At 41.0% G+C, this 24,135-nt stretch overlaps 2 protein-coding genes across 22 annotated transcripts in view; one reads left to right on the top strand and one right to left on the bottom strand.

Annotated features, from left to right (window-relative positions):
* Positions 1–10,508, bottom strand: part of Ttc19 (tetratricopeptide repeat domain 19) — a 32,337-nt gene extending 21,829 nt beyond the window's left edge. For 20 of the 21 annotated variants that reach the window (XR_012438731.1, XR_012438729.1, XR_012438733.1 and 17 more), the window contains exons 1-7: positions 10,185–10,508; positions 9,969–10,099; positions 8,327–8,437; positions 7,789–7,827; positions 6,764–6,820; positions 6,379–6,440; positions 2,979–3,073 (exon numbers count right to left, since the gene is read on the bottom strand). Coding sequence is in view for 14 of the 21 variants with exons in the window: in XM_074046758.1 (XP_073902859.1) it covers positions 2,979–3,073; positions 6,379–6,440; positions 6,764–6,820; positions 7,789–7,827; positions 8,327–8,437; positions 9,969–10,099; positions 10,185–10,368 (679 nt within the window). In the remaining 7 variants the exon portion in view is untranslated. The remainder of the gene's footprint in view (positions 1–2,978; positions 3,074–6,378; positions 6,441–6,763; positions 6,821–7,788; positions 7,828–8,326; positions 8,438–9,968; positions 10,100–10,184) is intronic. The other variant, XM_074046761.1, reaches the window with a different exon arrangement.
* Positions 10,509–10,525: 17 nt separating this feature from the next.
* Zswim7 (zinc finger SWIM-type containing 7) lies at positions 10,526–23,580 on the top strand. The gene is made up of 5 exons (XM_020184227.2): positions 10,526–10,662; positions 15,420–15,441; positions 16,128–16,230; positions 21,848–21,952; positions 23,223–23,580. The coding sequence occupies exons 1-5, from the start codon at positions 10,590–10,592 to the stop codon at positions 23,334–23,336; spliced, it is 417 nt and encodes a 138-aa protein (XP_020039816.1). The 5' UTR covers positions 10,526–10,589; the 3' UTR covers positions 23,337–23,580.
* The last annotated feature ends 555 nt before the right edge of the window (positions 23,581–24,135 follow it).

The raw sequence follows: 24,135 nt of genomic DNA, 5'->3' as shown, positions 1-24,135 counted from the left end.
TATTTTGATATTTATCATGGAGTTCTGTTCTATGCCTACTGATATACTTTGGAAAATTATCCTAATGACTATACTATTTAGGAGTGGTTATACCAAAAAAAAATGCACATGAATTTGACAACTGATTTGTTTTGTTCAAAATTAAGTAGGAATTTATTTCTTCTCTAGAAAAATAAGAAAATAGAAACTAGCTTGCGCTATCCAACAAGAATTCCTTTGCCTAGAAAAATATAGTATTATATTTTTACAACATTACTGAAAATCAGGTTATATATGATCCCTAACTTATTTTTTAAAACGAAAATAGCATGGGGTGAAAGTCTGAAAAGATACACACTAAAAAGTAAACAGCAGCTCTTTCTTAGTAGTAGAATTATAAAGAATTAGTAAAGAATCTTTACTTTCTTATAAGGCTTTTCGAAATTTTCTTCAATAGTAACTGCTGTTAACTTTTGGAACTCGTACATAGACTTATGCTCTTAGGAAACTAGTATCTTTTCTGCTTTTGTATACCGTCATGGTGCATGTGTTTGGCTCAGCTTTTCATGTTTCTCAGAATCCAGTGATTCCTGGCCAAGAAACAACAGCAAAATTGTCCCATTCCCTGGTAGATTCAGATAAAAACTGGTAACAAAATCAACTACAACCCTAAGAGGAGACCCTGGAGGAGAACCAAACTGGGTCTGTAGGAACTGTGAGAGCTGACACACATGTAAACTCTTTTGTGGTCAGCAATTATTTTGGTATCAAGCTGGAGTGTCAACACTGACTAGACAGTTGAGTGTTTTAAACTGGAAATACAATTCTTCTTAGATAACCTTAAGTATGGCTCAGTAATAAATATGTGAACCCTTTTAAAAAAGAAAAAAAGAAACTAGTATCAATGTTACAAATGCAAAACAGCAAGGATGTGAATACTTCACATGCTCCATGGTTAAGAGGTTTTTTTCGCCTTCTGAAGGTCTCCTCACAGGACCGACTCCCACACTGCACTGAAGCTGTATTTACCTGTTGTTCTTCTGTTCTTTTATTCAATAATAAATTAATTATTAAATTAATAAATTAATAATTAATTATTGTTAATACAATTATAGTAATTGTATTATGTGCCAGGCACTGCTCTAGGTACTAAGGATTTAGTAATGGGCAGAACAGATGACATCTCAATCAAATGTACTTTTACTGCTGATACAAATGTGCTTTTATTGGTGCACAACACACATACACCTGTACTTCCAAGGATGATAAGACAAAGTAAAGACAAAGATGAAGAGATGACTTTTTGTCAAGGTGGTCCTCTTGAGGAAGAAACAGGAACATGAATGAAGTGAAGCAGCTGGGCGTGGAAGGATGTGGGAGAACAGTGTAGGGAGAGAGAGCACCAAGTGAAAAGCCTTGAGAGAGCATGAGCTTGGAATGTGCAAGAACAGGAAGAGGAGCATATTAAGAGTGGAATGAGCAAGTGGAGAGCAGAAGATAATGAAGGAGAGCTAGGTAGGGCAAGATCATGAAGGGCCTTATAGGGTCTACAAAGGGATTCTAAATTTATTCTAAAGGTGTCACAAAAATACTGAGGTCTTAAAAAAAAGAATCACTTTGATGACTGCATAGGTAATAGATTACATGAGGGAGTAAAGGGAAGGAAGCAGGAAAACCTATGAAATTACAGATGTCCAGCACAGAAAGCACTGGAGACAAGGGGATGAGACATAGTCTGATATGGATATACTTTGATGGTTTTTCCAATATATCTTGCTTAGAAAGTAGGTAGGAGAACTGAAGAAGAAATCATGGACAATTCTCAAGTTCTTAGCCAAAGCAACTAGTTAAATGTTAGGGCTGATTGGTACAGAAACAAGTCTGTGTGGCAGAAATCAAGAGACATGTTAAGTGAGAGATGACCATTCAACATTCAAGTTAAGATGTTAAGTAGCAATCATACCCATAAATGCTATTCAGGAGATGCTGGGGTTGATGGTGTAAATCTAATTGTTAAAGATATGGGACTACATGACACCTCCTCCAGCATGAGGCTAGAGGAAAAAGAGAGGAAGGCCAAAGATTGCCCTTGGACCTTCTGTGATTTGGAAGTCAGTAAGGGGCAGAGGAAAGACCAGTGAGGTGACCAAAAACCAAGGAAAACTACTTCCTGTAGGAAACAGTGATCCCTTGAGTCAAAGCTGCTAATGAGTAAATGGGCTTGAGAAATGCCTGCTGCATTTGGTGACTTTGAGAAAGATGGTTTCAGTAAAGTGATGGGGATACAAACAACTCTTTTAAGGAGCCTTACTTTAATATAATAAAGCTGACTGCAGTATCCCTAGCATCTCATAAGCTCTTCGCATGAACAGGTATGAAATGAGTTACTGAATATCAAATGTGCAAGTTCCAAATACTTCAAACCAAATTCAGAAACCCAAATTGTAGTTAAGTTAGAAAGCTTCCTGCCTACCACATTCTGTTTCTAGCCTCCATGAGGATAAACTACAGAAATGAATCTTTTTCTTCCTCCTTTACCTGCTGCATTTCTAAAGTGAAAAGGGACCCATCCCTCTCCTCCCCTCTTTCTCTCTCTCCTTCCCTCCCTCTCTCAATGCAAGAAATTGAACCCAAGACCTGGTACATACTAGGCAAGTGCTCTACCACTGAACTGTATCTCCAGAACCAGTAATTACTTAGCATTTTGACTGGTAGTTGAACTAAGAAATAAGAGAAAGGCCTGCCGTTTGCCCTCCAATTTCTAAGACTATATTTAACAGAAAGTTACCAGATAAATTTTGAACTTGTCACCAAGGGGAAAAGAGGATTAAAAAAAAAAAAAAGCAGCAGTCACGTCATTAAACACCCTATTTAAAACCTCTACTGAGATGTCATATATCCACTTATTTTCCAGAATGGTTATCATTCTCTTTCTTGATCTATAGTGGTGAAGCCCTTTGTGGAGAAAATGCAATGCCCAGAAGAATGAGGTTTCCTACCTGACATAATATCTTCTGATAATTCCTCTTCTCTTTCAATTTTTTCCTCTAGAGTGGAAATGCAGAACTCATAGCCAGCAAGGGCAAATTCCTGTCTGTGAAGCAAAAATCAGTAATGAGCTACGTTCACCTTTTTTCAAACTCTCCCTTTACCCCCATCTTTCCAGCTCAGGTTTAAGCATTATCAGTAAAGAGGGAAGTTTGGCTGAAAAGTCCCTCCAGGATATTAATCTGCCATTTCTCAAAAGTGTTTTATGGTTGTTGCTTTTAATTTTTTTTGGGGGGGGGCGGTTATGGTACTGGATATTTTGGTTCTGGCAGTACTGGGTCTTGAACTCAGGACCTCCCACTTGCTACACTTACTAGGCAGGTGCTCCCTCACTTGAGCCACTCTGCCAGCCCCATTGTTTTTTTTTTTTTTTTTGGTATTGGGTTTTTTGAGATAGGGTCCTATAAACTATTTGCCTCGAGCTAGCTTTGAACCTCAATCCTCCTTATCTCTGCCTGAGTAGCTAAGATTATAGGCATGAGCCACCAGCACCAGGCCTGGTACTGGGATTCTGAACTCAGGGTCTCATGCTTGCTAGGCAAGCATGATAAAACTTGAGTCATGGCCCCCAGCCCTTTTTGCCTAGCTTGTTTTTCTTATAGGTTCTCATTTTTGCCTGCCTCAGACTATTATCCTTCTACTCTGAGTAAGTGACATCACAGGCATGAGCTACCATGCCCAGTTTATTTTTTGAGATAGTCTCACTAGCATTTTAACCTGTGCTGGCCTTGAACCATGATCCTATCTCTGCCTCACACATACCTGGCATTACAGGCAAGCATCACCATACCTGGTCCTCAGAAGGTTTTTTTTTTTCTTCAGTCATCTATTTAAGGTAAGTTAAGATGTAAAAAACTAGGAATGTTGCCAAAATTTCCATAACTGACATACCAGTGGTCTTGTTAACAGCCTCAAGTGAGTCCATTTTTCCATGTAGGACACCTCACACCTGGTCAGGTAATACTCACTCACCTGAACTGAAGGAGATTCAGGCCCTTCTGCATTGAGGATGCCAACTGTTGCCCTCATCCACTCCTGGGGAACTTTGGTGGCTTAACACTTACCCCAAGCTGTATGTCTTTGATAAGTTTCTTTTACAGAAACGGGACATGGGAAGACATTTAGCTCGACTCCGTAAGCTCTGGACTCGCAGTCAACTGGAGAGGACACTAAGCAACCAGACTGACTCTGGTGCCTTCTTATAAAGAGATGTAAGCCAGGCACCAGTGGCTCACGCTCGTAATCCCAACTACTCAGAAGGCAGAGATCAGGAGGATTGTGGTTCGAAGCCAGCCCTAGGAAAAGTTTGTGAGACCCTATCTCAAAAAAAGGGTTGGTGGAGTAGCTCAAGGTGTTGGCCCCGAGTTCGAATCTCAATACCACCAAAAAAAAAAAAAGAAGAAGAAAGAGCGATATGGATGAAAAGGACAGAAATTCCTTCTCTATCTAGGAGTTCACCTTTGGTTCTTCCTCTGGTGTTAGCACTACTTTCTTACCGGAAGAGGCACCACAAAGCTGATGTCTTCTCCTCTAGTGCTTTGTCAGGTGAGATATGATGACCCTGCTTTTCTACTATTATCCTCAGAACAAAATGTACCCTTCCTTCCCCAGATCCAAACCTTGACATTGAGAGAGGCTAAGTAAGACATGGGGGAAGGGGCAGAATGCCATAGTCAGAGAAAGAGATCTACAAACCGCCTCCTAACTCACATCAGCCTTCCTAAGCCTCAGGATCTGGCCATGTCCTTTCTCATCTCATGCTTTTTTAATAACACAAAATGAGAAGTCCAGAGTAAATCAGAGGCTAATGAGTAATGGATACTACAAAAGCTTTTCCTCTACAAAACTAGTAATGAATATCCTATTTTAGTTTATTACTTTGGGCTTCTTACTCAAGGAATTCAGACCCAACCAACAGCTAGTCCTGCATGAAGCCACTCCAAGGAAGACTGACCCCACCTGCAGTGCTCTATGGCACCAGCCAAGCTCAAAGTTCCTCAGTCTTGAAGTCAAAGGCCCTAAAAGTCCTAGTCTATCAAGCGTCCAATCAAAATGCAGGAAAACTAGGCAGTTCCTTATGAAAATGAAGGAGCTGTTTACTAGGGTATCAGGGACTAGTATCAGGGCCTCAAACCTCATAGCACCCTTGGTGTAACATCTATCTGATGTCTCCAAATCTGTAGCACTAACTAAAAACTTTCAGGGAAGCTAGTTTTAGTTCTCTCCCTAAACTCGCACTCAAACTCTAGAGCAGTTTCCTGCCTACATCCTATATACACATCTTTGAACTCTACCTAGAGTCTGAGAAGAATGAAAGGCCCTTACTCATCAGTATTCCTGGTCTTTGACACACATCTAAACTGTTTCAAAGCCTTCCCATATAACTGGCACTTCTTCTTCTTTATAGAATTTAGACATTGTATGCATATATGAATAAAAGAAAAAATAAATAAAAATTAAAATTAAAAAAAAAAAGAATTTAGACTCGCTGAGCACCAGTGGCTTATGCCTATAATCCTAACTATTTGAGAGGTTGAGATCAGGAGGATCAAGATCTGAGGTCAGCCCAGGCAAACAGTTCATGAGGCACCCCCCCCACACACATACACCAATCCAAAATAACCAGAGAAAAATGGACTGGAGGTATGGCTCAAGCAGTAGAGTGCCTGTTTTGCAAGTACAAAGCCCCGAGTTCAAACCTCAGGTCTGCAAAAAAAAAAAAAAGAATTTAGACTCATCTGCCATTTTTAAACTAGCATCTATTTCCTGACTTACTTACTATCTCCCCCTCTACTTCTACTCCTGGCTATTTCCCCTTCCAGAAACCTAGCTATTAATCACCTCCACATGTTCTAAAGATAGTGGTCAAGTCACTTGAACAAAGCATCTTATTCCAAACCCTCTTTTAAGGCCTTAAAAACAGCCACTGATTTTCCAGAATGGATAACAAAAACACAGCAACTCTCACCATTTACTCCTTTGCCAATGCCTGTATCAAAGCATACTGTCCTTAACAGCTTTTACATTACTGCTTCTGCTTCAAGGAAGATCCAACTCTAAATTTGCTCATGGGAAGCAAGAACAGAGATTTGATTGCTTTAGCACAGGTGAGAGGGCCATTTGCTCCACTCAGCAAGCTAATGGAAACAGCAGAGGCAAAAATGGAAAGACCTAAAAATTGCAAAGATGAGGAGTAGGACACTTTGAATGTGACACCCAATATTTGGAAACCCAGATGACTTGTAGGTAAAAGAAGATTGTATAATACCCCAAGGCAGAGTTTTCTGCCCACAGCCCTACTCCCTGGCCATTGCCACACCTAGGTGTAGAACACCTAGGTTCTACACTTACCTATTCTGGGCAGCATAGACACTGGCCAGCTTCAGGGAGATTTCAATTATTGCATTGTCTTCCTGATAGAGGAAAAAAAAAAAATGAAGGAAATTCACAGTAAGTTAAATTTTTTCATAAAATATTTCAGATCAACTCCTATACTGGTTTTGGCCTCAAGTCACAGTCTTTATTGTTTTTACAGAAATTAGCCAATTGTGAATTCTTCAGCAATCAAGATTTTGAATTAAGAGAAATACTGGCCATTTTTCTATAGGTCTAGGGGTACTTTCACCTTTTTGAGTGAAAGCACATGCTGGAGCCTGGGGAAGGGGGCAGTTTTGAGGAAGCAAGCCTATTCTGCAAACTGCTTCAGTGAGGAGTCAATACTAGCCAATATCCTTACCTGCTTCATGCCTCCTCCAAGCAGATAACTCATTGTTGCTTTAAAAAGCTGTTCTGCCTAAAAGCATAAGGAAAAGATTTTTCTTTTACTTGGGCCCTCCTATCTATAAGACCATTGATTCTTTTGTTGTTGGTTTTATTTTTCTGAGACAAGAAACAGGTCTAGCTATGTAGCCCAAGCTGGCCTTGAACTTGCTATCCTCCTGTCCCTGTCTGCTCATGATGGAATTACAGGTGTGTACCACTACAGCGAGCTTATGACCCTGGATTCTAAGTGCCAGTCTGATGCATCATTCCTCAGAAACACAGAGAGAAAGAGAGAATATGAATGTGTGCATGTGTGTTGTGAAGAAAGAATGATCAAAATATCAGGACTCTGCACCTCTGGCACCTTAAACTACCCTGGGATGAGATGAAACCAACCTCAGAGATTACATTTCTCATCCAAACCACTGTGGGAATACACTGTCCACTAATATTCACTCTCCCATCACTTCAGTCAAAAATCCCCTCAACTTTTAATAGATCATCCTTCCTTATAGCTACATGTGGTCACATGAAAAGTTCTAGTCAAGAGTTGAGGGAAAAGGAATGTGAATAACTTTTTTTTCTTTTGTAGTGTACTAGGGGCTGAACTTGGGCTTCAAGTTTGGTAGGCAAGTACTACAAATTGAGCCACACTCAAAGACCTGTGAACAACTTTTAAACCATATTTCATAAGGATGCTGCTTGCCCTCCATTCTTTCACCCTTTGTAGAGGCTGGAGGGGAGTCAGCTCATACACACAGATGAGGACATCTTTTAGAAAGAACCTGGACTTCTGAACCAGATAGCAGAAATGCCTAACCTACTTTTGGTCTTTAGACTACATGGACTTATGCTTTAAACAGAAATATATCTCCTTGGTTGAGCCACTGTATTTTGGGGTCTCTTTGAGACAGCAGCTTAGATTGTACCATTGCTTAATGTGGTTCTCTTAAGGCTAATTCTTCACAAATTCAAGATATTACAAAGTGATCTACTTACATTTTCAAGTTGACCTCGTATAAATGCTAAGTTGGCCATCTGAAAGCAAATTACAAATTGTTTATCAGTTTGAAGCATTGCATTCCTACTACTCTAAAAACCTTTAAGGTAAAAATCCCTTTTGTTTTCACTTTCTAAAAAAAAAAAAAATAGCTCAAAGTGGAGAAAATATGTCATCAGTTAATCTGCTAGAAAATAATTTATCACCAGCTAGCTAATCTCACAAAGCAATGATATGAAAAACATTTTGTTTCATTTAATCTGTTGACAGCAGACCAAATCTAGTACTATTCACCACTGAAGCAGGAAATGCTACGCTTTTTGCTTTATTTTGATCTGGAATTGAAATATAAGTGACTCTGCCAAGAGTACAAAAAAATTAAAGTCAAAAGAAAACTTAGTTAAAAACAAAAAAAAGCCCACAAAAAACAAAAAAGAGCCTTAGCGCATCTTGAAGGTCTGAACAATAAATCAGGAAGGAGAATCACCCTTCCCCAGCACCCGTCCCTCTCCTCAGTAGCTCAGATGGATCAGTTACCAAATCGTAAGTGTAAGTAATGGCTTTCTTGTTATCGCTCTGATAGGCAAGGCGAAGAGCGTCATGCAAAATTAGCTCAGCCTCTTCTGGCTCATCTTTCATGATGCTCAACTAAAAAAAGAAGACAAAATAACATTAAATGAAGTGTAAGATATGCACATGCTGCCAGACAGAAGTAGATACGGCTGCATATTCCAATACACGGAAAGAAGCCATTCACTCATCACACATTTATTGAATGCCTACTATGCACCAGGCATTACAGGGTGTCCACAGAGGTGACAGGGAGGTCAGCCTCCCTTGGAGCTAGAAGAGACCATATGAAAACGTTTTCACAAACAGATGCAGACAGAAAGCATGTGAGCAATCTTTACATCCTATTTTATGAGGAAGCTGTTTGCCCTCCATCTTTTTATTCTCTTCCCCCAGGCTGGAGGTGACCAGGTAGGACAAGTAAGCTTAATTACAACTCATGAGAAGACCTATTAGGAAATACAATGTCATGATAGGGGTCTTCTCCAATGAGTCTGGGAAGCATTTCAAGGAAGTGACAGTAAAACTGAGGCAGGAAGGATAAGAATGAGTCAACCAGAATGAGTAAAGCTTAAGAGAACAGACCTTCAGCAGAAATCAAGGAAAGCGATGAGAAGGGATGATGGGGAGCCTGGTAGGCTGGTTTAGATAACATAGGGTTTTGCGCATCATAGCAAGGAGTTTGGATTTTATCACAAATGCAGTGTCAAGTCATTCAAAGTTTTCAGGCAAGGAGGCCTTATGATCTGATTTCCTTCTGTTTTGAGACAGCTTGAGTTTTAAAAATGGCTCTGAGGCCAGGCCGCCAGTGGCTGACGTTTGTAATCCTGGTTACTCAGGAGGCAGAGATCAAGAGGTTCATGGTTCGAAACCTCCCAGGGCAAACAGTTCTGGAGACCCTATGTTGAAAAAAGCTATCACAAAAAAAGGGCTAGCAGAGTGACTCAAGTTGGACAGCACCTGCCTAGCAAGTGTGAGACCCTGAGTTCAAACCCTAGAACCCCCCTCCAAAAAAAAAAAAAGGCTATGTGCTTTCCAGGCTGAGAACTGATCTGCTAGAAAGCAAAGAGAAGATGGTGAAACAATGGGAAGAATTTTAAGAGCAATAATTTAGTTCGGGGTTAGGTTAAGTCAGAGAGAGAGGCGGAGCCTCGCAGGCGAGAGGACATGTCAGCTGCATACTGCAGTCTGCGAATACAAATTTGGACGTTACTGGCATTAAGGTGATTATTTAATGCAAGAGATGAGATAACCTAAGTAGGAGAGGGGAAGAGCAAATAAATGAGGCCGAGAAAAAAAGAATTTACAAAAAAAAGAGAACCAAGCCGCATAACCAAAACGAAACTGCACTTTCAGGACGCCGTAAGGTTTAGCACGTACAAAATGCCATTTCAGCGTGTCTGGTTCACTAATAAACACAACTATGGGGCCTTCTCAGTGCCGTCGTCCGGACAAAAGGGACGCCGAGGTGCGTGTGCACCTGCTTTGGGGACGGCGGCGCTGTGGCTTTCGGGACGGAGCAGACTGAGCCTGGAAGGACCTAACCCTCCTCCCGTCGCCCCATGGTCGCTCGGCGGCGGGTCCCCCTCCCCAAGCTGCACCGCCTCACCTTGGCTCGCTTCAGCAGCTGGATGATCTCGGCCTCGGCCTCGTCTGCCGCGTCCTCGGTGGCGGCCCCGCCCGCTCCCGGCTGCTCCTCCTCCTCCTCCTGCGCAGCGGGCCTCGAGAACCAGGCGAGCGCTGCGGGAAAGGGCTCTGAGGTCCCCAGGCCCGGCCTGCGGCCCTGCCTCCGCCCGGCCGGCCCCGCCCGGCCCGCGCCCCTCACCTGCCAGCAGCGGCAGCAAGCCCGGGCCCCGGCCGCGAGGCACGACTCGGTGCGGCGACACCACCGCGTCGAGCTCCAGGCCTCCCACCCGCCCCGGGAGCGGGCGCGCCGAGCAGCCCCAGCACCGCCGCCCCGCGGCCCGCAGGAGGCCTCGGCCCAGGCTCCGGCTCAGGAGCCCGTACATGCTCCCCCCGCGTCCTCGGCGCACTGCAGGCCAGGCCAGAGCGCTCGCCGGATTGGTCGGGGCGTGACGTCAGTGCGCGTCATTGTTGCTGCCCGCATGCGCGATGACGCACACCGGCGTCACTCCGGCCTCGCCCCGTCTCTGGCTGCCGGCGGAAATCCTCGGCAGGAGGTCACGAGTGGTTTGCTGCGCCTGTTGAGAAGGTCGCTGCCCGTGGCGCCATGGCCACGTTGCCGGCAGTCGTGGAGGAGCTCCTGAACGAGATGGCCGCAGCGGTGCGGGAGAGCGCGCGAAGTACGGGCTCAGGGCGTGCGTGGCGGCGTGGGGCGTGGGCCGGGCACTCGCGGGCGTCGGGACTGCGCACCTGCCCGGGCCTAGGGCATGCTTTTAATACCGCGCACGCGAGCTGGGGGCGTGGCTCAGACGCCAGTCTAGCAAGTGCGAGGCTCTGAGTTCAAACCCAGTACCGCCAAAAAGAAAAAAAAAATTAGGTTGAATAGAATTCGAATCCATTCTGCAAATAATTAAGGAACGGTGCAGTTCCTAGAAGCCCTCAGGGAGCAAGCTAGCCAGTGGGGGTAAAGGAGTCGCCCGGGTGCAGAGGTGAAGTTATAGGAAGGTGAAGTTTAGGATTATTTTATGCAACGATTTGAAATATTAAACTTACCAATTTTCACCAATCCTGATGCTAATTTTAAAATTAATTCTCGCATACGCTTTACTCAGGAAATAAATATTTTAGGGTCACAAAACCGAATAATCTGGCTGTTGTGTAAATACGGTTTTTCCTTTGGCCAGCAGAGGGTGTCTTATGCCCGTCTTGTTCAAAATCACCGAGAAAAGATGACCATCTTAGCTACTAATAATGTTTTTTAAAAAATTTTGGTACCGCAAATGGGGATTGAATCCAAGGCTTCGTGCATACTACGAAAGTACTCTACCACTTGAACTATGCCCGTTAGCCCTTTTGGGTTTTTTTGTGGGTTTTTTAGACAGGGTCTTGCTACCCCTCTGGCCTTATACTCACCATCCTCCTGTCTGCCTCCTGAGTAGCTGAGATTACAGGTGTGAATTACCACACCCATCAAAATGTATCAACTGATTAGAACTACTCTTGCAGCAATTTGCAACGATTTTTTTTCTTTTTTTGGTGGAATTGGGGTTTGAACTCAGGACCTCAGGCTTGCTAGGCAGGCGCTCTTAACGCTTGAGCCACTTTCCCAGCCTGAGAACTACTCTTCCAATGTAAAGATGGCTATTCTGTAGGTAACAGTCAAATTAAGTCTTAGAACTACCATTGCTTATTCACTTTTGTGCATTTTGAATGGCTTTGAGTTACGTTTTTAAAGGTCTAAGCAAAATAAGCCAACTTTTGTTTTTATTTCAGTCAAAAACAATGAGGCTGAAGTGTATATGCTTAAAAGGTTAGGCCAACCAGGTAGGTATTCAGACATGTTCTGATTCCAAAAAGGATAGAGGGGACAGCCAAAATGCTGTCAGCTTAAGCAGTGCTTCTTGGACTCTACCATTGATGGTCTGAGGTTTTGAAATGGTATCCACTTTACCAAAGCAGTGCCAGAGTGGATTAATTCAAACACAGACAATCTTGAAGGGAGCCCAAAAGGTGCCTTTGACACCCATGGCTCAGACACAGGGACCACTGTCATTGACTGCTGTTTGTTTTTAGTTGAACTATTTTGTGACAAGTTTGTGGTTTTGTTTTTTTTTTTAAACCATGATGGGGGTGGAACCCAGGGCCTTGTTTATGCTGTGCAAACACTCTACCACTGAGTTACATCCCCAGCCCAGCAAAATTGTTTTCTGCTTTTCAAAATCTTAGTTCTAGGTAGTCATATACCCTTAATTTGTCAGTGGTAATTTTTATTTTGTGTGTGTGGTGGGGGATAATTGGGGTTTTGAACACAGGATCTCACACTTGCAAGGCAGGTGCTCTGCCACTTGAGCCACGCTGCCAGCCCTTTTCACTCTGGTTATCTTGCTTTTTGCCTAGGCCAGCCTGGATCACGATCCTTCTATTTTAACCTTCCTGCCATTGCTGGGATGACAAGTGTCCACCACTACATTAAGCTTTTTTCTATTGAGATAGTCTCAAAAGCTTTTTGTCCAACTGGCCTTAAACAAAGATCCTCCCAATCTCAGCCTACCAGGTAGCTAAGATTACAGGCGTGAGCACCCAACTTCAGTAGTAGCTTTCTTTAGATCATCATTCCAAGTTTACACTTGTATGCTGATGTGTAAACTAGTCACAACTGAGCCATGCAGGAAGCTGTGATTACTTTTCTTGTACGACTTTTTGTTTTCCTGGAATTAGAACCATGTTGATTTTGATTTGTTGTTTTCTATATATTAATGCATAATTCAACCTCAAACTCTACCAGTGTTGTAAATCTCCACTCAAAAGGTGCTCCAGTGAACGAGATGTTCTGTTTTTGTTTTCCTGAGAACTCTCTCCTAGAGTTTTCTGACTCGCCTCATATGGACTAACTGATCTGTCAGCTCTAGCCTGAGCTTTCCCATCATTCACTGTTATTATCCTGGTAATTCTCTTTACCTCTGTTGGGCCTTCTGTTTAGTATATTTTATTTCTTTTTTTTTTTTTCTTACTTTATGGAACACATACTCTAGTACTTCCTAAAGAAGTGGGCATGAAATGTACTTTTTGAGGTTTTGCATGTCTGAAAAAGTTTTTTTCTACCTCAAATTTAATTGATAGGTTGGCTAGGTATTAAGTTATATGTTGGAAATAATATTTCTTCAAACATCTGAAAGCATTATTCCACTAGCTTCTAGTGTTGCTCCTGATTTATTTTGTGGGGAGGGGGCAGTACTGGGGCTTGAACTCAGGGTCTCACACTTGCTAGGGAGGTGCTCTGCCACTTGAGCCACTCCACCAGTCCTTTATTGTGTTGGGTATTTTTCAGATAGGAGCTCTCAATCTGTTTGCCTGGGCTGGCCTCGAACTGCAATCCTCCTGATCTCTGCCTTCTGAGCAGTCAGTATTGCAAGTGTGAACTAGTGGCGCCAGGCCTCTCGATTCTTGTATGTGACCTTTATTTTTTCTGCAAGCTAAAATTATACTTGTCCCTCAGTATCCTTGGAGGATGGATTGCAGGGCCCTCCGTGGATATGACTGATACTCATATCCCTTATGTAAAATGGCATATAACCTGCACACCTATGCACATCCTCCCATATACTTTAAAGTTACCTCTAGATTACTCATAATACCTGGTACAGTGTAAATGCTCTGTCAGTATAGTTGTATTGCTTAGAATAATGACCAAAAAAATCTTTACATGTTTACACTTGATCTTAGCCAAAAGGCCGAGAAGCGATGTCTTTACATGTTTAATACAGGCACAGGGTTTTCATTGTTGGTGTTTGTTTGTTTGTTGAGACGGGATCTCACTCTGTAGCTCTAGAACTCATGATCCTCCTGCATCAGGCTCCCAAGTGCTGAGATTATAGGCATATTCCCAGCCTCTTGAATTGTTTTTGATCAAAGTCTAGTTGAGTTTATGGATGTGGAACAAATTGATATGGAGAGCCAACTATATCTTCTGAGTGTTCTGAATCTTCAGAAAAACTTTTTGTTTTTTCACTATACAAGGTGGGTACTCAGTGGATCCTTTCAAGCTAGAAATGTATCTTTCAGTCCTTGAAGTTTCCTTGATTTACTTGATGGATGCATTTCCTCATCCTTTTCTTTCTAGTGTTCCTATTATTCAGTCACTGAATGTCCTTTATTGTCCCTCTGAGTGACTTACCAGCTCTCCTATATTTTATCTTTTTTATTTTCTCTACTTCCTGGGAACTTTCTTCAACTGTGTCTTCCCAGATCTTCTATGTAGTTTTTTTAAATTGTTGTTTCTGCTGTCATACTTAATTTGTAACTTTTTCTCCAAAGATTCCTTTATTATATTTTGTGCCTGGTTTGTGATTGCATTAGCTTGTTTTTTTCTCTTGATGATATTAATAATAGGTTGAAATTTTCTTCTCTCTGCAGTTTTCCTCTAATTAGCTTCTGTTTGTTTTGTAATGTCTTCTTCCCTTTGTTGTCTGGTAATCCTTAGTTGTCGGGTCATGTTTAAGAGTGGGATACTGGGTGTGGAGGAGTATATGTATGCTCAATGTCACTGTAGTTGTTTTCACTAGACTACTTAGTTGGGGAAAACATTCCAATGTCATTCCTTTTGAGCTGGTCAGATTGCCCAGGGAAGACTTCTAACCTCCTGCTCAGAAGGTGAAGGTCTGATTACAGGCTAGGGGTATAGAGTGCTTGTATAACATGTGCAAGATCTTGGGTTCAATACCCAGTATCTCCAAAAAAAAAACACAAGCCTGATTGCTTGTGTTTACTGTAGCCATGATGGGGAAGAAAGCAGGAGGCTCCTCTGTTTTTTGGGTGACACTACTTTAGGCTCCACTGGGCCTGGTATTTCCCCCTAGTACAGATATCCTTTGTTTGAATCTCTCCAGAAAATAAGCCTTATCTGTAGCCAGAACGAGGGAGAGGCAGTCAACTACATATAAGGAGGAGAGCTGGGATCCTAATACTTCTTAAGCTTACTTTAGCTTACTTTCAAAGAATATTTCTTACTTTAGTGTGCTCGCTTGATCCCCAATTCCAGAGCTATCTGAAGACACCAATTTCTGAGGGTTTCTTTTGAAGGAAGGGATATGTAGAGGAGAGGTAGTGGAGCCTGGAATACAAGTCAGGTTGCTGATTGGCTCTTGGCTCTCACCACTGCTTGCTTAAGATTGTTTTCTGAGGTCTTATAAATTATTTTCTACTCTTCTATCAGCTTCCAGTGTATCTTAGCTGTTGTTTCTCCCTGTCTTTCTCATCCTTGGGAATGAATGATGTTTTTAAATTTTTTTAAATTACTGCTTTTATGAGATTTGGGGAAGGAGTAAAATTAGAAGCGTAGGTTCAATTCATCATCTTACACCGAAGGCTGATTTGTCTTTTTAAGATTTTTTTGTCTGTGGTCAATAGTTTAACAACTTTTTCCATTCCCATTTTACAGTTCCGGATGAGCATCTATTATCGTAAGTCCACACTTTGCTATATTTGATATTTTATTAATCATTAATGTGTTTTAAGAGCCAAACCCTTAAAGTAGCAACTCTTGATTTTTTAAAATAAATAGTTTTTCTATGCTGGGAAAACTAGGAATAGTATTTTTTGACATGATTATTAAAAATCCCTTGTGAATAGCCAACATCGTATTGGACAGCACCAGGCATTCCTGTATTGTCCTGTTTGCCACTCTAGAAATCGTTAACTTTCACTAGCACTAACGTGAAAAAACAGAAGTGTACTTATCTTTAAGGAAAGAATTGTTATTTGTAGCTGATATAACTACTTTAAAAAGAGAATAAAATAGAGTGGCCGTATTTTAAAAATACAGAAATTGGTTTGGTGAGTTGTTGTGTTATTGTTTTTTTAAACACAAGGTCTCACTTTGTAGCCCAAGTTGGCCTCAAACTCATGATCGTCCTGCCTTACCCTATCAGCAAAAATACAGAAATCAAATATCATTTTCCTTTATATCACAAAATCCAAAAATATAATTATACTTTCATTACTAACAAAAAAAAGTAGAAGCTACCTAGAAATAAGTGACACTTACTTGCATATATACATCACATTAAAAAAAAACACTGAGGGTGATTTGGGTCAAGTTACTGAGGCAACAGAATCAGACCTTAACCCAGAGCATTTGTATTCCCAGGCTGAAGTTCATCTTTGGCTCGTCAGCCATCCAGGCCTTGGACCTAGTTGATCGAAAGTCCATCACTTTAATTTCATCACCCAGTGGACGGTGTATTTACCAGGTAGGAGTCTGTAGGTGGGAATGATCTCAACAGAAACCCCTTAGGACATGAATCTCTTCATGAATCTCTGTGCAAGCTGGTGGTGACCAGCTTGAAGTATTTTCTGGACTGTTGAAAAGCTTTTAACCCAACTTAATAAAGTTAACATTAATAATTTTAATTTTATTTATTTTAAATTGACAAAAACTATGTGTCATATAAAATGGTGTTTTGATATATGTATGCCTTGTGAGATGACTTAAATCAGGCTGTTAACCTATCTGCTACCTCACGTATTTAATTTTTTGTGGTGCGAATATATAAAATCTATTCTCTTAGTTATAGTCATTGTTTTATACAGTAGATCTTCTGAACTTATTCCTCCTTCCTAACTGAAATTTTTTTACCTTTGACCAACATCTCCCTAACTTCCTCTCCTCTATCCCTCTATGCCCTGGAAGCCAGCATTCTACTTTTTTGCTTCTATGAGTTCAACTATTTTTAGATTCCACATATAAGTGAGATCATGCAGTATTTTGTCTTTCTTTGTCTGGCTTATTTCACTTAACATAATATCTCTAGGCATTTTAGTAGTTAAGATAAATATGACCAGTAACATTGTATAGAGCTAGCAGTGATGTAGAGAGGCTTTTTTCTCAGGTGTAATAGAAGAGAGTCAACTTTTGCTTTCTTGTTGTTGATAAAAGAGGCATCCCCCAATAAATTTATTGCCAATTTCATCCTGTTCACAATCTTTTGCTTATGGACAAAAGTCAAAATGTACTTTAAGGTCTTTCCAGATCCACAGAATAATGTATCAGCAATAAGCTTTCAAACTGATGTCAAGAAATATTTATTAAGGGTCAAACTGCTGAATGCAGGCAGTCTACTTGGATCTTAGTTTTGCCCTCTTATAGTTTACAATAGGGATATGTATATTTGGGATGCCTGTTGCCTGATTCTGAATTGCTTTCATGTATTATTGATAATTCTCATTAAAAAAAAAACCAACAAAGTATTTGTTTTGCAAGAAACTGAAATAGAACAGTAAAGAATAGGCACATCTAGCTACCTCACACTGCCTGTTTTATAATCTGAGACTAGAATAAAGATGAAACAATAGACTAAACTATCCACCTACTCCCCCAGGATAGCAGCTGGGATTGAGGAAATCTTAGGAATGAAGTGAAAATAATGGCAATGACATCCAAAGTTTCATGTCTGGCCTAAAAGGACTAAAAAAGCAGCCATCAGCTCATCTGTTATTCAGGCCTTGCTGAAGACCAGGCCAGAAGAAATTTTTAATTGTTTGGATTCTGGTGTATTTACAGTGAACTTCTCAGAACTTAGACCTTGTCATTTAACTCTTATTGAGAAACCATGTCAATTCATTCTTAGAGAGTGAATGACTTGAGCAAAACTTACTTGGACAAGTATGTGCCTTTGCTTAGTGAATTAACTCGTCTGCTGTTCCACATTGTAGCCTAACTTCATTGACCTGGCAAAACAACATGTGTTTCTTTATTAAGGGAAACGAAGTAGTGTTGGCCACTACAGTTAAAACTTTTGGATGATACTTTGCTACTCAAAAGAGACTGCCTAGTAGAAGCGTTTTCTCATGTGTGCTTAAGATGAAAAATCACAGTCACTGAATTTATTGTTTGTGCCTGAGGAGGTATTTCTGTTTTCTTTCCTGGGGTTTTATGTTTTTTATGTAGCTAAAATACTGGAAACTAGAGGACACTTCAAGTTTTTCCCATGTCTATTGGTTTTAGGATTTTGGTCACAGTTCTCTTTTCAGCACTTGATCTGGGCAAGCAGATTTCTTCCTGTCCTCTAGTTCTGTGATCTGGTTATTACTTGAAATCTTAAAGCTCTCATTTAAAATATTTTAAGTACCTTAACTTTGTTTCCATGGACTTTTTGTTCCGCCCAGTAATTAATGTGAATGTTTAGTTTGTTATTCACATCTGTATTAAATTGCTTTATTATTCATAAAAATGCTAAATTCTAGCTGCACTAATGGCTCATGCCTGTAATCCTAGCTACTCAGGAGGATCGTGGTTCAAAGCCAGCCCCAGGCATATAGTTTGAGAGATCCTATCTGGAAAAAAACCCATCACAAAAAAGGACTAGTGGAGTGACTCAAGTGGTGAGTGCATGTCTAGCAAATGTGAGGCCCTGAGTTCAAACCCTAATGCTGTCAAAAAAAAAAAAAAAAGGTAAATTCTAGAGTTGTAGCTCTCAGTGTGCACTTTGAATTAAATGAGACTGTAGAAATCTCATACATTTTCATGGTAGGTTGCACTGTATAGCAATATAGTAAGAAATGGCTTAATTCAGGGGTTGTATAAGGACAATGAAAGTTGAGTCAGACACTACCACCTTGATACTCAGGTAGTTATCTTCCCATAACTCAACATTTATTCCATAGGTCAGCCCTAATAGTCTTACTGTCCTCCAGGTGTAATGTGTAATTATTCTAAAGTCATCATTTTGTTTCTGTCTCCTGAGCTGCTTTTTAGACATTTTTGCCTCACTTAAGAAGGTGGATGCTTTGATCAAGAGAGGCTAAGTAATTTGGTAACAATGTCCTCCAAATCTGAAAGTCTTATAGAAACAAACTTTTATATCTCATTCATGCCACATGTCCATCAAGAGTTGATTGCAGCTCTGCTTCAACACACCTTCACAGAGGGATCCCAGTTGGTAAAGCAACTGGGAAATGTGGAACATTGTAGCACTCATAGCAGGGAGAAAAGAGAACATGGTATGCTGCACTTTTTAATGGTTTTCTTGGGTACTTACATTTTGCTGGCAAACACAAGTCACATAGCCATTCTGTATTCAGTAGAACAGGAATGTATAATCCTTTTTCCAGAGAAAGGCACTAAATATAGGAAACAATGAATAATTCAGCTTGCCACTGTAAAGTACCCTAAGAGGCTTGGAATGGTCATAAAATAAAATTGTACTTGTGAATGGATGACCATCGAGATAGTCGCCCTCCTTAGAACCTAACAAGTCATAGCAGACTTCCAAGTGACACCTACAAGTTCCATCACGGCCTTGAGTATCTTCTTTTCTGCGTGTTTTTTCTTAAAAATCTCATTTCTTCTGGGGATAAACATTCCAGACAATGAGTAGAAGAACTAGCAGCAATTCCTGTAAGAGGGTCATTTTCCATTGAAGAGTAAAGGGACTGAATTAAATTATCCCTTAGGTAAATTTCCAGTTCTAAACATTTCCAACTCAGATTTTTGCCTGATTATTGGGTTCAATTGTTGTTCACTACTCAATGAAGAAAAATTCAAAAATTACTCTTTACCGTATTTACTGCCTCAAGCCATTGAATAGTTGACTTTGAGTCTCAGCCAACCTTTGAAAGACTCAGGCAAGGGAACCTCTGAAGAATTCACTCCCATCCCTACATCACCAGCCATTTGTTAAACATAGTCCAGGGAGCATCTGACGGATTGGGGACCTGCAATAAGAAGGAACCACTGAATCATTCAAGTCAGTGCCAAATCCCAGAAGCTTATGTCTGCTTAAGTTTAAATCTAGAGAGGAAAAAGCACAGAATACTAAAGGAAGAAGAATCTATAATTTTATTTATTAGTAATAGTTTGGAGATCCATAGATTGTTCATGTCACTGTTGGAAGTTGGTGAGTTTTCTTTAGGATGAGGTGGGAAACAATCTTCTTTAATACTGTCCATGCAGTTTAAGTCTTCCAGATACACTAGGGAAATTGCCCTATTGATACTGAGAGGTGTGAGTAAGAAGTTCATAACATACAAAGGCCTTGTGATAAAAACTATGTAAGGTGTGGTTTTTCCATACCCAATTTAAAACTGGGGCTGAAATCTTTAATGGGTGTAATAGGCATTTTCTTGCTCGATCATTGCAACCCTGGTAATCTAACAACCCCCAATGAATTCTGCCAACTTGGTTAAAAAAAAAGACAAAACACTGCACCAAAATGGCTACATCATATGAACCACTGAGCATGTGACAAACAGGAACACAGCACTTGAACCTGCTATATTTCTTCTACAGTTGAAGCTTTACCTGTTACTTTAAACTCTCTGGGGGAAAAGAAGAATCTTGGGAGTCCTGACATTAAAAAAATTTTTTTTACTCTTGACTTTTTTATTTTAGATTGTCATTTTACAGCCTAACTCTAACTTGAAGGCTCCATGGCAGCCCATTGTAAAATAAGCCTTGGGATATTTCTACGTCCCTTGGATACTAATAATAATCTTCTACTTCCAGTTTGGAAATTAACTCTAGGAATAAAGCCCTGCATTAGTCAGCTTTCGATCAGTATAATAAGTACCTGGCATGAATCAACTTGAAAAGAGGAAAAGTTTGTTTTGGGTCATGGTTTCAGTGGTTTTAGTCTATGGTTTATTGACCCTATTGCTTTGGGCCTGTGGCAGCACAACATATCATGATAAGACAGGTAGTGGAGGCCTGATCACCTCATGGCAATCAGGAACAGAGAGAGAGGGTAGGGTCTGAGGTCCTAATACCCCCTTCAAGGGCACACCCCCAATGACCTAACTTCCTTGCATTATACCCCACCCTTTATTGGTCCAGTAGTGTCACAAGCTGGTAACAAACCCAAACCATAGCAAGTTCCCAACAAAAAGTTTTGGCTACTTAGTTTTGTAGACTTCTCCAACAAGTTTGTCAGTCACACACAGACTGACAAACTTTGTCTCTCCTTTTTGTTCCTCTTGTCTGCCACCAAGGCTGTTCTTAGACCTGGCTTCTTACCAATCACTCCACACACATATCTGTGTCCTCCTTCCACCCTGCTAGATGAGTAGGCAGATCTGGGCTTGCCTCTTTTCGTGAGACCTCCATCCTGAGAAGCTAAGTCATTCCTTTTGCAAGATTCCTTGCTTCATTTATTCTTCCAATTCTTAAATGCTTTTCAGAAGCCCTTCTTTTCTTTCTGAGACCTATCCTATTTCTGTCCCATCACTTACTCTATCTATTCTCATACTCTTTTTGGGTATGTGATGGAAGCTTTAGAAATTTACACACATGCTGTAAAATACCAAAGGTTAAGAAACCCCACAATAAAATGTAGATGAGAGCCAGGCGCCAGTGGCTTATGCCTGTAATCCTAGCTACTCAGGAGGCAAAGTTCAGGAGGATTGTGGTCTAAGGCCACCCTAGGCAAAAAAGCAAGACCCTATCTCAAAAATACCTAATACACAAAAAAAAAAGGGCTGGTGGAGTGGCTTAAGTGGTAGAGCGCCTGCCTAGTGTGTTCAAATTCCAGTACTTAAAAAAAAAAAATAGATGAGAGCTTTCCCATCCAGGGACTCTTTTGATAGTGCATGGATCACTAAGCATAGGAACAAAATGGTTTGTGTAGATGGTTGAACTATCCTGAAACTCTTCACCTCCATGTTCTGAAGTCCTAAAGGGCAGAGTGTGAAGAGATAAGAAAGTGTGCACTCTGGAGGGAAAAGAAGTTGAGTTTTCCTTTTTTATGTGAAACACTATAGTTCTTCCCAGTGAAGTCTGCAGGCAGCGGAGTTATTAAATGGATAAAGCATGGCAAAGAAGTGGTACCCAGAAGCACACCTGAGGTCTGATCCCATCTGTCCTTTTCTTTCCAGGTACTTGGAAGTTCTGGTAAAACGTATATATGTTTGGCTTCTTGTCATTATTGTTCGTGCCCTGCATTTGCCTTCTCAGTGCTGCGGAAAAGTGATAGCTTACTGGTAAGGATGGGAGAGGCTCTTACCACTGTAGGCAGACCAGGAGAAAAACTGTCGGAAAACTGTCGGCCCCTATTTTGTGGTCTAAGAGTTTCACAAAATGGGAATTTTACTGTTATGTTGAAACAAATAGAAGTTTGTTGTCCTTGTCATTAGTCATCTCTTCTGGGTTTAGCCTCCCAAATGCCTTGTCCATTTTTAGAACTGCATCAGTTTCCTGCTTTTTTTTTTTTTTTTTTTTTTAATTTACAAGACCACAGATAAAAACTTTGGAGAAGACAAGAAGGTAATCCTGGAAGTCAGATGGGGAATCAAATAGCCTGATAAAAATACGAACTAAATTGAATTTTCGTAACTGCATATCCCCAACTCTAGCCATGCCGTGTATCTTCCCTCTGTTTGTAAGATGGCCTGGCACCACTCTGTTCCATCACACAGGGCAAGAGTGCCTTTTTCTATCCCTATAAAGAAAGCCGTTGCCAATTTTATCAGAGTCTGCAGCATCAGGCAGGGGCAAGACATATTCACACTCTTTAATCCAAAGGGAAGAACAGTACTTCTAAGAGGTTTCTGTTTCTTAAAGTCTCAACAAAGAAGAAAATAATGGAGTCCACTCCATTCTTCCCCTTCTTTTTAAGTGAAAATGATAGCAAAGTTTATTAAGAAAGTGCATTTTCAATAGACTGAAACTGGGTGGTCCTCAGTGAGAGCAAGAATGCTATTCCCCTTCTTTTACACTGTTAGCTTCTTAAACCTCTTGAGAACTGGGTGCCAGGTTGGAGCTCCTGTTGTACAGCAGGCCACATTCATAGTTGACATGTCTGTATTTTGCCTATAAAATGACAGAACTGAATCAAGGCCCCTTCGAGATCTAAAGCTATGTTCTGTGACGTAAGGGCCAACAGTCATCGCCCCAGAGCTGTGTGCACGCCACATACATGTGGGTGTTTTACCACCACTCTTGCCCCACCGCAGAAATGTAAACAATGGCTAATGAAGTAGACAGTAGGCTCTAAGCATATGGTTGAAATGAGGTTAATGCCTATCCTCGTGGGGTGGCTGTCAGATTTAAATGAGATTATCTGTGAGGAGCACGAGAGCATAATACCTCAAGTAATGTTAGCCATGGCTGTGACTGCTTTTTGAAGGCAAGGAGTAAAAAACCACAGCACACTTTCTTTTCCTCTTTCATGTTATAGTAGTGAGAGTTCTAGGTTAGACTGGCCAGCTGTGGCCCTGCCTGTTCCTAACAGGTTTGCATCTCATATTACAGTGCAAGCATCTCTTGGCAGTTTATCTTAGTCGGGTTATGAGGACCTGTCAGCAGCTCAGTGTCTCTGACAAGCAACTGACTGAAATACTGACAGAGAAGAAACAAGAAGCATAAAAGGTGCAGACGGAGCATTGTTTTCATTCAAACCAGAAGCCCATCAAGAGACACATGTAACACATCATGGTCCATAAGGAAGAAGTAAAGTGGATCTTCCAGAGACTTCTTGTTTTCCTTCCTACAGTCCAGGAGGGTTGTTGCTTTGGACTGGGGAGGGTGCATGCATGGTTGGGAGCCCTCTGCAGTCTCCTCATGAAAAATTGTCTCTCAATGGAATCAAGAATTATAGATTCAAATGCAATGTTGTGTCCACAATTAGGTTCTTAAGTGACTGAATTACCAGTGATTTTTAAAAGGTTGGGATGTTAGGCCAAACTGAATACGAGCAAGTTTATGTAAATAGGTGTTGGTTATTTTCCTCAGGCCCAGAAAGTTACTGAGCAGCAATAAAAGATTAGGGCAAAGACATGGCTAAACAGCAAGGTCCTGGATTCACTAAGCTTCAGATATCAGTGGTGTTGGGGTCAAAACAACTTAAGTAGGCTATATTGTTAAAGGTAGTATGAAGAACAAGGGCAGAGCTGGGTTTGCTGTGAGAGCGTTTCTGAGCTTTATAACAGGAAAAACAAAGTAACAGACTAAAAATTGCATTCTGGAAAGCATCTGGATACTACTAGGGATTTTCAGTTTGAAGAAGAAAAGACAAAATAATAGGTACCAGATGGGCCCCAAGAGAGCAAAGCAGCAATGATAACATGAAAATGAGACAGGTTCAGCCCACAACAAGAACCTAATATAGGTAAAGTCATCCAAAACCAAAAGAGGATTGTAGGGGGACAGGAATTCCCTGTCCCTG

The sequence above is a fragment of the Castor canadensis genome, chromosome 11 (assembly GCF_047511655.1).
Source record: "Castor canadensis chromosome 11, mCasCan1.hap1v2, whole genome shotgun sequence".
Taxonomy (NCBI): Eukaryota; Metazoa; Chordata; class Mammalia; order Rodentia; family Castoridae; genus Castor; species Castor canadensis.
Note: the sequence above shows the minus strand (reverse complement) of the source record. Positions and strands in the feature narration are given on the sequence as shown.

Bases quoted from the DNA above. Each gene is read 5' to 3' on its own strand.
- Zswim7 (XM_020184227.2), top strand. From the start codon at position 10,590: ATGGCCACGTTGCCGGCAGTCGTGGAGGAGCTCCTGAACGAGATGGCC. The intron at 16,231-21,847 runs GTAGGAGTCTGT...TTTTCTTTCCAG, and splicing joins GTGGACGGTGTATTTACCAG to GTACTTGGAAGTTCTGGTAA. The intron at 21,953-23,222 runs GTAAGGATGGGA...CTCATATTACAG, and splicing joins GGAAAAGTGATAGCTTACTG to TGCAAGCATCTCTTGGCAGT.